The sequence below is a fragment of the Strongylocentrotus purpuratus genome, unplaced genomic scaffold, assembly GCF_000002235.5.
Source record: "Strongylocentrotus purpuratus isolate Spur 01 unplaced genomic scaffold, Spur_5.0 spur5_contig_861, whole genome shotgun sequence".
Classification (NCBI taxonomy): Eukaryota; Metazoa; Echinodermata; class Echinoidea; order Camarodonta; family Strongylocentrotidae; genus Strongylocentrotus; species Strongylocentrotus purpuratus.
In genome coordinates, this window is record NW_022145570.1 from 2,714,294 (window position 1) to 2,731,676 (window position 17,383).

General features: G+C 41.5%; 1 protein-coding gene across 1 annotated transcript; it reads right to left on the bottom strand.

The window, feature by feature from the left end:
- Positions 1 to 2,125: 2,125 nt before the first annotated feature.
- On the bottom strand, positions 2,126 to 16,509 carry LOC115929851 (adhesion G-protein coupled receptor G2-like). The gene is made up of 8 exons (XM_030999927.1): positions 16,342 to 16,509; positions 14,432 to 14,614; positions 8,521 to 9,000; positions 7,723 to 7,881; positions 6,663 to 6,778; positions 4,615 to 4,898; positions 3,253 to 3,319; positions 2,126 to 2,673 (listed from the first exon to the last, which is right to left on the bottom strand). Exons 1-8 carry the CDS (start codon positions 16,507 to 16,509, stop codon positions 2,157 to 2,159), a joined length of 1,974 nt encoding a protein of 657 aa, XP_030855787.1. The 3' UTR covers positions 2,126 to 2,156.
- Between the last annotated feature and the right edge of the window lie 874 nt (positions 16,510 to 17,383).

Below are 17,383 nucleotides of genomic sequence, written 5' to 3' on the forward strand. Positions count from 1 at the left end.
AATTTAGAATTTACGATAACTGAAAACATTTATCAAAAATGATAGCAACAAAAAATCGAAACAAACAGTATTTGGGGCGTACAAGGGGAGTTGGGATGTGCATCAGCGGAAACTAGCTCATGCATATTGAAAAGGAAAATTAACATGACTATTGCCTCTATGACAAGTTTTCTGAGGAAAATGATATGTGAAACAAAAATTTGACGAAATAAACCTTTTCCATCTCTTCATGTTTTCAGCGCAGTTTTGAATTGCTTCAAAATGAAAGAATGTACCAACAAAAAAATATCCGTTCGACTTTTAAATCTCTTATTCATAATAACAACATAAATTTGTTAGGCACAAAAGTCATATTTGACATTTCTTCTCATCTAAACTAAATTCCTATTGCAGCGTCAAGTAATTCAATTTGTGATGGCAAAACTTGTGTACATGTTATTCATAATGCAAATATGTCAGTGACTCGAACTATAACAAGTCAACGCAAAGCGTAGCATCCCCTCGCAGGGTACAAATGGCCTATATACGTCAAAACAAGTTACCTCCATTAGACTATACTATTATATTACTAGGCAGGGAAGTTAACCACATTTTCACATATATAATTAGATGTGTTTGCATATTTAATCAGCTATGACCTTTCACCTTTGACCTTCATACTCATTAAAATCCGTCAAACATTACTAAAGTTATTGATCGGAAACCAGATGTGTATTTTTCGCATATTAAATGAGCCTTTGACCTACATACTCCGAAATCAAACTTAGGCTGTGTTTTGATACCATGCACCTCCATATCAAATTTCATTAAAATCCGTCAAACATTACTACAAATATCGATCAGAAACCAGATTTGCATATTAGATGAGCTATGACCTTTGACCTACATACTCCAAAATCGAACTTAGGCTGTGTTTTGATTCCATGTACCTTCATATCTAATTTCATTAAAATCCGTCAAACATTACTAAAGTTATCGATCGGTAACCAGATGTGTATTTTTCGCATATTAAATGAGCCTTTGACCTACATACTCCGAAATCAAACTTAGGCTGTGTTTTGATACCATGCACCTCAATATCAAATTTCATTAAAATCCATCAAACATTACTAAAGTTATCGATCGGAAACCAGAATTGTATTTTTCGCATATTTAATGAGATATGACCTTTCACCTTTGACCTACATACTCCGAAATCGAACTTAGCCTGTATTTTTATACCATTTACCTTCATATCAAATTTCATTAATTTCCGTCAAACATTACTGAAGTTATCGATCGGAAACCAAATCTGTTACGCACGGAAGGAAGGAAGGACGGACGGAAGCGTTACTATATCCCCTCCGACTTCGTCGGCAAGGGGATAATTACGTCTTTATTTTTTGCTATCGAAATCAGAAATCAGTATTTTGTATTTAATTAATTCGGGAACTTATAGTTTAAGAGCTGTGCTGCTTAATAATTTCACGTCATCATTTATCTATGATACATGTCTATCAACGTTGCATGCATTCTCTTGTTAAATATTATGCATGAGACAACCTTGTTACGTGAAATGTGTAACAATAAAGCAAACAAACACACAAACATACTACCCCTCTACAACCCTTTCGCGCTAATGTATTTATGTTTATACAAAATGTGTCACCAAGCCCCAATTTATTATTCAAACAAATACCCCACCCTCACATCATGCATGATTGTGTATCAACCTATAATGATCATTAATACATAATAATTCAAACAAGTCAGATAGTCCCTACCATCAAGAGCAAATACAAAATTACAAAGCGTTTTTATAAATTTCCAGAGGGTTTCATTTATGTACAGCACGATCGCTAGGACTTTGAACAAATTAACTTCAGGCAATTTCAATAAACTTGGGCGTTACACATTGAAATGTAGGAACACGAATAAGCCATGTTACGTAATCCGAATATGATTTCGATAGGAAATGCATAAGGGTTTAGAAATTACCTTAATTCAATCGAAGTCTCTCATGTCTACTGTCATTTTCTGGCTATTAGTTTGATTTGATTTGATTTGATTTATTGGTTTCTGCATCTTTTTTTTTTTTCATCATACATTTTCATGAACTTAAGTGACAAGAGATACATCGCTCGCACATGGATCTTCACAGCCTGAAGGTTTTATATCTAATTTGAGAATTCAAAAGATGAATTGGTATGAGGTAAGGGAGACGAAGATTCAAACATAGGCTGAGAGCCTCCAGTCCCACTCGTAGATCTTGGTGTTTGTCCGGAACTTCCTTGGGACTCAGCGCTGCCACCTTCCCGCAACAGTGCACAGCAAATACAACGGCGCCACTGCTTCCTGATGGTCTCCTTTCGAAGACAATAGAGGACGAAGATGAAGAAGCCTTGCAGTGAGTTGAAGATGATGAAGAGGAGTTCAGTGAAGTCCACATTGATCAGGGTCAGGTATCCAGTAGTCCAGGTGAAGCCAAGCAGGAGCAACAGGGCGATGCCATTCTGGATCCGTTCTAGGGTCTCTTGTCGTTCGGTCTTGCAGTCCTTCTTCACACGTCCTACCAATCGTGCAGAATTTTGCAGACGACGCATTGCCAAGATGAACACAGCGATATTGATGATGAGGATGATAGCCATTGGGACCAAGAGACCACCAATGAGGGGCCACTTTCGGATGTAACAACTGTGGATGGAGAAAGAGTAAAAAGAGCACTGCTATAGGGGAAGACTTCGGAAAACAAGGTTGACCACGCGTTAATACATTTATTCAGTACCCAATTCACGATTGTAAAGCTGAAGCGCTTTCGTTGTTTTCTTTATACCAGAGCTGTATAAGAGCCATTCCACTGATATCCTCGAACAGTAGGTCTGTTTGAACTTAAATCATTTCAATCTTTATTCCAATTCATAAAAATACAACAACATCAAATATAAAACACAATAGCATTATATACAACATTTAGTAAAAATGGTACAAAAAATAAATACATAAGTTTCATAATAATATTGTAAAAATGAATGGAAAAGGAGGCGTACGTAAAAAGCCAAGGGTAGGCTTGTAAGAGTGTACGACCCTACAATTTAAATAATGTATGAATATATATTGCAAAAAAATAACAAGTACCAACAATACTGTATCATCATATACCAAAACACAAAATAAAAAATCAACAAAAACAACAACTTCGATACATACATGTAGATAAACACAATTATAATATTTTTTGCAAGATTCCTCATGTACAAGTGTGGATCAACTTACTAATCTTCGACGGCATAATACTTCATAGTGATCCCCCCAGTTGCAACAACAATCACAGCTGGGATGCCTGAGTTTTTAAAGAAAAAGGAAACAAATATTAGGGAAAAACTATTATGTCCCCGCTATACTCTATTACTCTTTTCACTTTGTAAATAATAAATAAATTAATGAGTAATTAAAAAACAACAATAACAAATACAAGAATAATCAAACAAAGAAATATAAAATGAATTAATGATTTAACAAATAAAGTAATTAAATAAACAAATAATGAACAAAGGCTTAAAGTTACCCAAAACGTTCTCCGATCCACACAAGGTGGTCCTGATTATTCATGGGTGTGGCAGTTGGGTGGGAGGGGGTGCGGGTATGGCTTACAGCTGTGTAAGGTTAAGAGTCCTCTACGTCTATTAATTAAGCCCCCATCACACCAAACTAGTTCTCAATACGATTTGGAACCGTCCTAGAAAATTGTAAAATGGGTTATGGTCGGAGTGGAATTTTTTAATAATGTCTATATAACGACCCTAGTTCGTTCATAAACAGTCCTCAATACGTCCATCTCGTCTGTACAGTCAGATCAGGTAAATTTGCCATTTCCAGGCAGTTCAAGCCAGTTCGTAGTCAGTTTATACCCGTTATTAACTAGTTTTAACTCGTTCCGAATACGACCGAACCCATTCTAACAAGTTCAGAGGCAGTTCAGCTCGTCCTTAGTCCTTAGTGCGTTCGAACGCGCTTCTAAAGCGTGTGGAATCACGTCTTGGCTCAAGGGTTAGAAAACTCCAGCGCGTTGTTGCCATTCCTTATTCCCGTTCAACTTTAACGATTCACGCTTTGCAAATCAAGACGTTCAAGTGAAGCCCCCATCACACCAAATTAGTTATCCCTACGTTCTGTAAAATGTTGCCAAACGTGCTCAAACTGTGCGCGAACAGAGTGAACGTAGAAGCAACTGTTTACGATCTGTTTAAGAACTCTATTGACAGGCTCTGACTGGCTTGGACGGGAAGGGCCCCCAAATTGTTTTGAGTCTGTCAAAATTGTCCCCGTCCTGCAATAAGACGGACTGGCAACAAACTTAACACGAGATGGACATACTATGAATGGAATTGCCGCACTCCGGTCCTACTATGAACGTGTTACGAACTAGTTAGAATGGTTTGGACGTATTGGGAACGAGGTAGAACGAGTTAAGAACTGGTTTAAATTGATTACGGCTTCGACTGCTTGGAAATGGCAAATTGACCCTCAGTGTCAACTAGGCACTAATAGAGGTCACCTTGCTTGTCACTGTTTTGTTTAATAGAACGCGCTAGAAGTGTATTTGTTGTATTATCAAGAAAAATCAATAGTTCTTACCCCATCCTACAATCGAAGCTCTGATCATAAAATTCGGGATGTAAGCATTAAACACTCGTATGATGACCAGATAAACGTTAAATCCCTCGATGCCCATCCACATAATCGAAGAGAGCACGAAGTAGTGGACGAGTGCCGCCAGGACGGTACACGGTATCAACTCGACCTCGGTATGCTGGAACTCCGTGTCGAGAGCGATGATGGCGAGGGAGACGGTGTACAAACAGAGCAGGGTGGTGCAAAGACAGATGAAAATCTTGTGAGTCTGAGATCTTCGTATCTTCCTGTTGATGAGAGATATTATCGTATGTACGTTTTGTCTGGCTAGTTGTTGTTTTTTCTACCAAGAAATGGATTGTACTAACAAGGGCAGTTCCGTGCAATGTGACCTGTATACAACATAATGTTGCCCTGTCTATTTTATCGCAAAACGAAAAGTCTCTAGACACTGTTCATGATATTAAAAACAACCAATAATACGATATAGCGCAGTTGATGTAATACTGACTTGCAAATTCGATTTTTATTTTTATTTTTTATTTTTTATTTTTTTAATACACATAACAAAATTATCACTTTTTTTTCTTCAAAATGCATGACTTAGGAGGGTTCTTTCCTCTTAGAGGACCTATGGTGTTATGCTATCCATAGCATATTTTGAGTAGTGCCTAGAGGGAGAAGGCCCTGTGAGTCTGAGATCTTCGTATCTTCCTGTTGCTACATGCTACATTGCTACATGTAGGAGCAAAACAGAAATTATTAATGTATGTGCACACGACAAATTCCACTTACCAAATTGCCAATCTGAGATTCGCCTATATTTTGTGATATGATATTTCACTACATTCATAAGTTCCTTATTATTGGTCATGTTTATTCAAACTTTCTCTATTTTTATCATTTTATTTTGTCTGCTTTCGTACGAATAAAAACTGGATTGCCCTTTAATTGCCTGTAACATCATATATTGTGATATGCAAACATCACAATGACGTATAAAATAATCAGAACAATCATTAATTATGTGGAATATAAGCCAGCACATAAGCCTTAACCCTAATAAGGCCGGGGGGGGGGGGCCATTATGCTCACCCCCTCCACGATTTTTCCGATTGCTCGGGAACGCATATGGATGGCGCCCCCGCCGCTCGCTGACTTTTTTTTATTTCGAGTCTTGCGCATCTTTAAAAAAAAAATTGAAATCGGACCAACAGTTACAAGGTCACGTGACCTTTTGTCTTTGCATGTCTGCCCGAAAATCTGTGAATTATGTACACAACATATGGAAATATCATTTTTCCTCAAAATTGGTTATTGGGTCTTGTTTAAAGTTTAGGTGGTTGTTTTGGGAGTCAAAATAGTTAAATTGTAGTAAAAAATGAAATAAAACAACAAAAAAATAAAACACATAAGTTTAAAAACAATGAAATACATAAGAAATTATCAAAACAAGAGTTAACATAAGGAATAAGCTGGCTCTTCCAAATCTTGTTGTCGTATTTTTTCCAAATAGTCTAATGAATATATATAGTGAAAAGGAATGCTTAAATATGAATAGTATATATTTACGGGTAAAAATGTGATTTTATGACCTTATTTGCATAAATAACCATAAATATGCAAATAAGGAATTTTTCAAAAATTTGAAATATCTTATTATTCTGTACACTTCACTTGACATGCGTGCAAATTTTCGCGGAGATCGGCCACTTCACGGCCGAGATCTTAAGGGGGGGGGGGCATAATGCCCCCCCCCCCCCTCCGGCCGTACTTAGACCTCAAATAGCCCGCCCTTTTTAGGGTTAAAATACCATTGAAATAATTTTTCGAATGTCTTTGCGATCGTTTTACTGATAGACAGCACTCATTCTGTTCTGAGCTTCACTATAAACTCTATCTTTTTCAATTGCTTTTGTACATTATCTTGATTATATTGATTTGTTTCTGTATGATTTCATTGATTTAGACTGAATATATCTTTTACATAATTGTATTGGGGGAAGGGGGAGGGTTGGTAGAAAAGATCAGCAAAAAACATTTTGACTTACTTGACACTAAGATAGGACATGATAGCGATGACCAGACACACACATGATATAGCACACCCAATGATACTCAATAAACGGAGTACAGGTTTCGGAGGTTCGTCCTCTGCATTTATGTCCTTCAGCGTAAAACGTGTGCAGGAGCAATGAAATAAGATTTAATACAGTAAAGAATTAATAAATCTGTATACATTATGAATTTCACTCATTGATAACAGGTTTAAAGGTAACAGGTGAAATCTGTTATTGGTTTTAAAGCGCGTCACGCCATTCATTTCTATCTATCCTAATTGTGATGATAACAATCCCTTCTTTCATAAAATGTGATTAACTGTAGAACTTCGGACGATCAATATACCTGTCACTAAAGTATTTAATTCGTTCACTACCCACGTCTCTTGATTAAATCCAACCTGTCTAACCTTTAAACCAATTAATCTTCAAACCTTTAAACCGAACTCACGTGAATCAAGCCTTGAGGGAACTAGAGGCCTCTAGATAAAGACGAATACTCAATGATGATATCTGGCCGTCCCGAGTATATGGTTGCCAGGCTAAGACTCTGCTAGATATTGGGAACGACCGACCAATTCTACCTTCATTGCTTGTCCTCTAAACCAAAATACTAGCTGTTCGCTAGGAACACAGAATTAAACATCTCCCAATACCTGGCCAGTCCAAGACCTCATGGGAAGTACAAAGTTAACCGTGCAATCCTCTGCATTTCTTACGATTAACTGTATATCTTTAAAAACGAACAAATCTTTGTTCATTATTTTGGTTTGAAAATTGCCAAATCGAATTTCACGTCTGTTCGGCATTATTTTCATTTGCAAAACGATCAAGATGAATGACCAATGAAGTGAATCATCAAAGATATGACATGTAGCTTTTGCTGATAAAAGTAAAAACTCATGCGTTCATGAAGGAATCCTATATGTTAAACATCAGTCTCATGTTTACTTAGTTGTTTAGTTTAATGTAACTAAGTTAACACACTTCTCATTCAGTTTGAGAAGAAACAACAAATCGATATTTTAAACGTGTGGAAGGAATCACGTACCACTAAAACAGCAAAGTTGGTCAGGTGGTCGCAGGCGCATGTGTAGTATTCATCACTGAAGCTATTGACGGCGTTATCAGGTAACAATTGACATCCCTCCATAGACCATTTACCAAGATTAAACTCCCAGAAGTTACAAGTAGGATCGCGGGAGCCAAGCTGAAATCAGTAAATTATTTGAACGAATGTAAGATGTTAGAGACATGCGGCCTACAACCATTAGCAAAATTACTTAGCACTTGCCCGTTTACGGCATGCATATTACAAGTATAATCAATATATAGGCCTATCTTATGTTAAGCATCTGGGTATTATCATAACATCGGCTAGTGTAGGGGAAAACAGTGCTAATTGCAGGAAATGTATGCGTTACAATTGTATAGCAATCCGCATAGAAAATAGCGATTGATCCATTATAAGTAGTGCCCTGTGCTTTTGAATAATTATCTCATTAAAAAAAATTTCCCTTTCATTTCCTTCTATAAAGTTGTTGAAATTCTATCATAGAAACCGTTGAAAAAATAAGTAACTGATTGACTCTTGACTCATTAAAACACCAGTCAGTGTTGTTATTACTACCGCCTGATTGCTCCGGGAGTGTTTCGTGAGAATTGTACGCATGATTATAGTGGTGTGGTTAGGTATCCAAGTGATTCTTAGGTTACGTTTAGTGTTATGGCTTGAGTTAAAGGTACAGTCTTTGGTCCAAGACCAAAGTTACACATTTTGTTAATGATGGGATATCGACATCAGAGCATTTGTCATACAACTCTTCAGTGCACCTCATACCATGCTTACCTTGAATCTATAGAAAGTGATATTGACACGCTCCATGAGATTCTCTATCTTCTGTCCGCCGATTGTTAAGGACACCACTGGAGTATTAATTTCCCGATTGAGTAGAGCCAGGCTTGGTGAAGGAAACATGGCATCATTGGCATATACAACGAAAGCAACCCTGATAGACCCGATAGCGCTTTCACCCGTCGTTTCCCCAGGAACATTGGACACTCCTGAAGCAGTAGTTGTGCCGAGGTTATCTACGCTGGTAGTGTTGTTAGAACTTGATGGGCCTTCCGTGACCTCTAGAGTAGTGAAAACTTGGGCTACCTCGATGGGTACAACTACCCTGGCAAAGGTGTCTCTTGGGACAGAATTAGTAGGTCTGTCTTGGTGTGTTTCTACCACGATGTCACTGTTGCTTAACGTACTGGTGTCCATACTTAACATGGTGACCACTATGCCGTCTGCAGCAGTGTCCAAAGGTACATCAAGCACCTACATGTAAGTGTATGCAGTTATGATTATGCAATTAACAATACTCCATATTGTTGCTTTAAAAATTGAGTACACATTAAGAACAATAAACCATATTTTCACAAAATCATAATATACACACATTCACGCGTTTTGAAATAAGATACGTTTTGGAGGTGTTTGTTGCCTTTTTTAAGCAAACAAATACAAGAAATTCAAATCCGCAAGCACGTCTTCCGCACCCAGTCAACAGGTCAGTCATGTTACGTTTACACTATGTTCCCGGCGGCCGCGGCAGCCCCGTTTTCCCGAAACGTAGTGCGCCGTAGGATTTTGGCAATATTTTTTCTGTGTTCAAGTTTTGTTAGGTCTTGTCAAGTTTTCTCACGGTCTCTCACGATATCCGTGACGGACCGTGCGGGGAAAGGGGCTGATGGGTCCCTGGGGCTCCAAGGCGCACTACGGTTCGGCCCCGGTCTACCACGGATGCCAGTACATCCCCCCTGGCCCGTCACGTTCTGATCAGGTCTGACACGTTTTTCACGTTCTGTCAAGGCTTTCTACGGATGAAACGTGGACGCCGGGCAGCTTTGGAGCACGGTTGTGCCCACGGTATAAAAAGAAGGCCTCCCAAGCAATAAAGTACATCGTAGGATGCTGCTGGAGGAAGTCAACGATGGGCTCCTTCTCATCCTCCGTAAAGGTGGTGACGACCCTGGGGGTTGCCCTCCTCCTAGCTGGTGCGTCTTCCTCAGCCTCCTCAGCCTCCTCAGCCTCATGTTCAGGTTCCAGCTCAGGGACCGGGTCGCGAATTTTTTTTCCGTACTCGAGAGGGCAAATACCCCATGTGCGCATGCGCGTGGACTTGTGATTTCTCTGCTACTTCCCATACGAAATGTACATGTATTCGCATCTACTGTGCACGATTCGCGTTCTACGAGTAAACGATGGCATAGTAGTCTTCAAACACAGACTCTGATTTGCCAGTTTGACAAAACAATTACGCATATATCGTGCGTAGCAATAGTACTAGTATTCAAGTCTGAGTAGTTGTATGATTCAGACATTTTAGTGCTTACAGAAATGCATCCCAAATTGAATAGCATGGTATAGTAGTCTGCAAGCACAGACGCTAATCGGACAGTTTGACAACATAGTGTCTTGAGTAGTGCTTTATATTCAAATATGTGTAGTTTTATGATTCAGACCCTACTGGTGCGTGTATTGGAAAGGCATCTCAACTTGCAGAGTGGCATAGTAGTCTGCAAGCACAGACGCTAATCTGACAGTTGAGATATGGAGAGAGAGAGAGAGAGAGAGAAAGAGTGTGAGAGAGCAGTGGCACAATACATAGGCCTACCATGGGGTCTGGAATCATTAAACTACACAAACTTGCATAAAATCACTACTCATCAATACACAATATATTATTATGTCCTTGCAGACTACTATACTACACTCTACACATTGAGATGCATTTCTAACGCACGCACCAGTAGGGTCTGAATCATACATCTACGCAGACTTGAATAAAGTACTTCTCAGCACACTACTAGTATGTTGTCAAACTGTCAGATTAGCGTCTGTGCTTGCAGACTACTATACCATTCTATACAAGTTGGCGACTTGAATAAAGTACTTCTCAGCACACTACTAGTATGTTGTCAAACTGTCAGATTAGCGTCTGTGCTTGCAGACTACTATACCATTCTATACAAGTTGCAATGTATTTCCATATGCACTACTGGGTCTGAATCATACAACTACACAGACTTGAATAAGCACATCGCGACACATACGCATATTGATTTGTCAAACTGGCAAATCAGAGTCTGTGTTTGAAGACTACTATGCCATCGTTTACTCGTAGAACGCGAATCGTGCACAGTACATGCGAATACATGTACATTTCGTATGGGAAGTAGCAGAGAAATCATAAGTCCACGCGCATGCGCACATGGGATTTTTGCTCTCTCGAGTACGGAAAAAAAATTCGCGACCGGGTCAGCAGCAGCATGCTCCTCTTCATTTTTCACGGGGTGAACGGCGGGGATCTTCAGGCTGTTCTTGCTCCTCTACTACTGGTTGTGGTGCTGGTGCAGGACGGAGGGCCTTCGGACGTCTTGCTTCTTTGGTGGCTTGACCTTGTTTCTTCGTATTGTAGATAAATGAAGCTCCTGCCGCGCCCGTCTTTTATTTACTACCTCCCGACCGTGTGCGCCGTGTCAGCACGCAACGCACCGCGCCCGTAAACCGTCAGACGCCGTGATGCGCCGTGATTGAACGCGATAAAACGGCTACCATACACCCTGGCCTGCCGTGAGAACCGTGGCAAACCTTGGCAAAACGTGGCAAAACGTGGCAAAACGGGACAAAATGCGCAGCAACCGTGAAGCAACCGTCACAAAACGTGCACTAAACGTGTCAGAACGTGACACAACTTGAAAAGACCGTAAGATGCCGAGGAATGTGCAGGTTTTCCGTCCCACTACGGACCACCTCCAAGTTTTGTTACGGCCTATTAAGGACTGTCACGTTGCGTTACGTTCACCCCGTTTTACAATGGCCTACTAGGTTTTTCATCCGCACCGTGACTGCAGTGGCAAATTTTTTGACAGTTTAAAAATCTGACACGGTATCCACGGAAAATTACGGCCTGTCACGTTCGCCCATACGGTCCCCCGCGTTGTGTCACGTCAATCCCATTTCGTCCACACGCACACGACCGCAATAGGCACAGCGCGCTAGCTACACGTTGTGCACTTTTTGTCAGCTCACTAGCTTTTCCAAAATCATGACAAAAGTTAGGCACACGGCCTTTTCCGATTTCCAATGCGCGGGCCGTGCGTCGTAGAACGCGGTGCATGCGTGGACCATTCGTCCAGCGCTCTAACAACACGCTGTTCATTCGTGGAAGTTGTTATCATGTGCGCTCTGTGTACGGTCTGTAAGCGCACTGTATGCGCCCTGTATGCGCTCAGCGCGCTAGCAACACGCTATGCATTTGGTGTCAGCTCGCTGTAGCTTCGACAAAAGTTGGGCGTACGACAACGCACTGGCCAAAATTGCAAATTTCCTATGCGCTGACCGTGCGTTCCACATGCGTCCTCTCTGTGTGACCGGGCCTGTAGGTACCTTGTTACACCTCAACATACGCTCCCTCGCATAATATCCTTCAAAAGAAAAGTAAAGTGTTTTTATACTATAGTTTTGCTTTATAGGAATGTAATTTTCTTAATACAACCAAAACTTCAAAATCTGTGAGGGGGTAGTCACTTCCGTCACCTTCACCACTCTCATTCACTATGCTCCCTCGCACTTGCGTACTGATGGGGGGGGGGGGGGGAGCTTGGGGGAAGTTCCCCCTCCAATAATAAAATTAAAACGTGGTTTATTTCTTATTCGATACCAGTGATTTACAAATGTGGCTGAAATGGCAATTTCCCCTGAGCCTCCGGGGCACTGCCTCCTGGACCCCATCAAAGGCCCCCTAGGCGAGCCCCTGGTTGCTTATCTGGCCATAATTAAATCCCTACAATGCCTGAGCTTCGGGGGGCTCTACCCCTGGACCCCACCAAGCGCCCTAAGCAGTCCCATGGATGCTCATCTGACCTTAATTTAATGCCTTAAACCCCTGAGCTTTCGGGGGCTCCGCCGCTTGATGCTCATCTAACCTTAATGAGCCATGTGGAGGTTTTCCCCTGGATCCCACGCCAATTAACGCATTTTTCTGCCCCCAACGTTTTTGCTCATTACGCCACTGCGCCATCATCCATCACATTGCATCCCCCCACCCGGTCATGAAAAGAAATCGCCGCCCCTGTTTTGGGGAGTTAGGCCTAGGTCACATTTGCCGTGGCGGTCGTGGGGTCTAAAATCTCTACGGCCAATATCAATTAAAGGACCGCCGCAGCATTTCCACGTTCACATACGGTCGTGGTCACATTATGTTAGGGTAGCCGCACGGCGTATTATGAATTTGTGGAGACAGAAAATCTGCGACTACCGTACGGCCTTTAAAATGATGACGGACGGTCGCCTTAGGGCTTCCCTGCGGTGGCCGTAGCTTTTCGAAAAATACTAAGGCAGACGCAAGGTAGCCGCAAGGCGGCCAAAAGGGGGCCATACGGCGACCGTGCGGCCAGACTGATGCTACCGCTTCTCACATGGAGTATATAAAAACGCAAGGCTACCATACGCCTCGCGTTTTCCTATAATTGCTGTTGGCCGTAGATATTTTAGACCGCACGGCCGCGGCGGGAAATTTGACTTAGGCATTTTAAAGAACGACTTGAAGTGGGAAGCCCATGTCAGAGATATTGAAAAAAGAGCGAATGCGAAACTATATATGCTCCGTTCTTTGGGGAAGTTCGGTCTTTCACATGAAGATCTGATTACTATCTTTATTGGCTATATTCGTCCAATCCTTGAATATGCTACTCAAGTTTGGAGCGGAGGTCTCACTAGTGCACAAAAACAACGCATAGAAAGATTGCAAAAACGTGCATTGAGGATTATCTTTGGAAAGGATTATCATAGTTACGCAAACGCTCTTACTAAATCGAAATTACAAACATTGGAAAGTCGTCGAAATGACTTATGTGTTATCTTCTTTAAAAAAACTCTTTCATGCACAGACCAGTTCAAACAATTTATACCCCAAAGATCACACAATAGAACTTTACGAAGAACTAACAAGATCCCTGAACCCAGGTGCAAAACTAAACGTATGCAGAATAGCCCAATCCCAGATTTGATCCGTTTGTATAACAAAAGTTTGTTATGATTGTATTTAATATACTCTGAAACAAATTACAATTTCATATTCCATAGTATATAATTAATTCATAAATTTGAGGTCTGATTTTTTTTTTACCAAGTTAGTCAATGTATTTTTTATTACACGAAGAATGCGATGCATATTTATATTTATATGTTATTATCTCTAATGTTCACCTTATAATATTCATATTTGTCTTGCAATGTATCTTTGAATTTTATCAACATGTACATAATTGTTTTCCCTCTCTGTCCATCTGTCCCCTTTATCCCCTCTCTCTCTCTCTCTTTCACTTTCTCTCTCTCTCTTTCTCTCTTTCTTTCTCTCTCTCCTGCTTTCCCATCTCTCTTTCTTTTTAACTCAAATTTTTAAATTGAAATATTGTATAAGATTAATGGTATATAGTATATACACGCTCTTCATAATTATGTAGATTGTAGTGTGACATCTTGAAATGTATACTTGCTTTTTTCCAGCAATTTACTCATGTGCAATTCAGTTACTTTTTACTGTGATATCACTTGAAATGTATAATTGTCTTCACCATCAATGTTTTATTCATGCACAATTCAGTTACATGGAAATGAATCAATAAATACCATTTATCTATCTATCTATCTAAATATGGGCAGAAAGAATGTAAAGAATTGTGAGAGTTGAGGTCTAGTTTACCTGAACTGCTATTTTGGGGTAAGCTGCGTCAAGCGTGCTGTTACCAACGACAACGGTATTCAACTGAGATTCTAAGACCTGGACGATGAGGGCAGTATAATTTCCATTCTCTTGGGCAGAGGCTAGCACATCCACGTCGACAAACATCACGTTGTTTACTATTCCCACTATGAGACCGGTTACCTGTGAAAGACAATGTAAATGTCATTACACAACAAAAGAGATTAGACTTTCTGCGTTCATTACAAACGAGCCACGCCAAAACTTCACAAGCCGTAATTGGAGACACGAATGCGCAGGGTTCTGAGAATACGTTGAGCTTCTTATTTCAGACCCTTTACTATAAGTTAGGGTTGATATATGTGTTTTTTTTACCTGACTGCTATAAAAGATCTGTATGATTATAAGTACGCAACCAGGGTCTTGGTAATGGAGCTTTCGCATAATTATAATCCGGGGCTCGTACGGCGAGTAAAAACAAACATTTTTTAATTTGTGTTCCCGGTCGGCTCCCGTACAGTTCCTAGGGGCGCCGGGACATTGTTCACGAGCCGTACGGGAACCGTGGTGTTGAGTTGGCTGCTCCCAATTCTTCCGGCGTTTTCATCTGACCGTTAGGCCCTAGAGAGCCCGTAAAAGGTCCGTAGGGCACCGTACGATTACCGTGCAGGCTCCGAACGGTACCCGGACATCTTTTTCTGTCAATTCTCAATGGTTGCGCGGATGACAGAAGACACATAGTTCAGTGCACCGCAGGGCACCCAGTCGGGTGCCTTGAGAACCCTGACCGGGCACGCGAAGCCATGTGGTGTACCTTCTGGCACTCGACCGGAACCCGACTGGCACCCCCTTATGGGCGTTTTTGCATTTTCACTCGACCAATTTTCATCTGGCACCTACCGGGCGCGGCAAAAAATGGAACACACATGCCGTAGAAATGAAAATCGGAAGGGTCCCGTACGGTCTCTAAAATCCACGGCAAGTCGCCGGGTAGTGAAAATCGTACGGGGCCCGGTGTATATGTGACCTAGGCATAATGATGATTTCCTACCCGACGGATTGCCGTGGATTTTGGAGACCGTCCAGGACCCTTCCGATTTTCATTTCTACGGCATGTGTGATTACATATTCTGCGGCGTCCGGGAGCTTCCCGGTGAAACTTGGTCGAGTGAAAACGCAAGGCGATCGTGAAGGTGCCGGCCAGGTGCCGGCTAGGTGCCGGCCGGGTGACAGGCGGTAAGCTTACGGGTTCCGTTCGATGAACAAGTGCACCAAATGGCTCCCAGGTCCCGGGCGGGATCCTCAGACGCCCGGTTTGGTGCCGTGCGGTGCACTGAACTACGTGTCATCTGACATCCGCGCCTCCATTGAGAATTGAAGAAAAAAAATTGTGAGGGACCCATCCGGGCACCGTCTGGAGCCCGAATGGGACCCGTATGGTGCCTCACGGGTCCTTAACGGGCTTTCTACTGCCTAACAGTCAGATGAAAACGCTGGGAGAACTGGGATTTGCCAACTCAGCACCGTACGGCTGGTGAAAATGTTTCGGTCCCCGTAGGAACTGTACGGGAGCCAGTCGGCCACCGGCCGAAAATTCCCAAAATGTCTGTTTTTACTCGCCGTACGGGCCCCGGAGTTTATAAGTAAAAGCCCCATCAAGCCGGACCTCCCGGTTAAGAAACCACTGTTTTACCACTGAGCCATTGCGACTCTACTAATACTAATACAAAGTATACCATTCATCATTCATCTTTCATTGCATGATTTTCGATAATAATATTGAAGAATTTCTCTCCCACACTTAGCAATACAGATGTGTTTGAACATGCTCATTCTCCTTCTTTAGGTAAAATGATTTGCTTCTATAAGATAAGATACGTGAGAGGAAGGGAAATTACCCACTAACTCACATTTGCATCAGGATTCAGGTCCCTTATGGGCTGCAGGATCTCATACAGTAAGCCAATGTCTTCATCTTCAATTTCCTCATAGTTCTGGGTTATTGTAAAAACTTCTTCAGCAACCTCTTTCACATTAGCATCATATGTCCCGTTCTTCAAGTACAAAGAGACACACATATTAGTCGTTTGTATTCTTTACTGCAAAACGCACAGGTGCGTAGCCAGGTGCGTAGCCAGGGGCGGTGGGGCGGTGGGGCGGGGGGCGGGGGAGGGGGAGGGGGAGGGGAGGGGGAGGGTGAACTGAATTCAGACAGGGATTTAGAGTCGAGAACGGTACAACGAATCGTCTTCTTTCTCTAATAATTTAATGAAACGTCAAAAGAAACTGAAGTGAGACAAGGATTAAGAGTCCAGAACGGTACAACGAATTGTCTTCTTTCTCTAATAATTTAATGAAACTCCCCCTTTCTGCAACCACTCCCCTGGTATCGCGCTTCTGTAAGTGATTCGTTTAGATATGAAGCGGTAATCAGCGGCGTTTGTTTCTTTCTTTTTATGATGACGTAAATTTAAATACGCGTAGGCTTATTTTGTTCAATCGGATCTTCGCGTCAAGTCGGTTTGTCGGGATACTTTTTTGTAAAAAGTATCCCTTTATTCACAAAAGGTCGGGTGCTTCACGTCAGGCTAAACGATATTTTGTGAAAACAGGCCCCTTTATTCACGAAAGATCGGGTAAACTGAATGCAAAATAATCACAACGTTTTCAATGATTGTCCTAGAGATAAGGCTTATCTGTTTACAATATGATCAGACAATGACGAAGTGTCGATCGGTGGCCTTCTTCTGAACTCCCTTGTAATTATATATCTCGTATTATAAACAAGTTAAAAACGTCAAAAAGTGTCGGTAAAAATAGACAAAGACGGTATTTTTTTCTTCACAAAAACATCAGAGGTGTCATGGACGAGTGGATACATCGCAGGACTGTCGATCACAAGGTCCGCGGTTCGAATCCCGCCACGGCACTAATGTGCTTTGGCAAGACATT

Coding starts and splice junctions, on each gene's coding strand:
- LOC115929851 (XM_030999927.1), bottom strand. CDS start 16,509: ATGTGTGTCTCTTTGTACTTGAAGAACGGGACATATGATGCTAATGTG. Junction 7,882..8,520: donor TCACTTTCTATAGATTCAAG/GTAAGCATGGTA, acceptor TACTGATTTCAG/CTTGGCTCCCGCGATCCTAC. Junction 3,320..4,614: donor AGCTTCGATTGTAGGATGGG/GTAAGAACTATT, acceptor TTAAAAACTCAG/GCATCCCAGCTGTGATTGTT.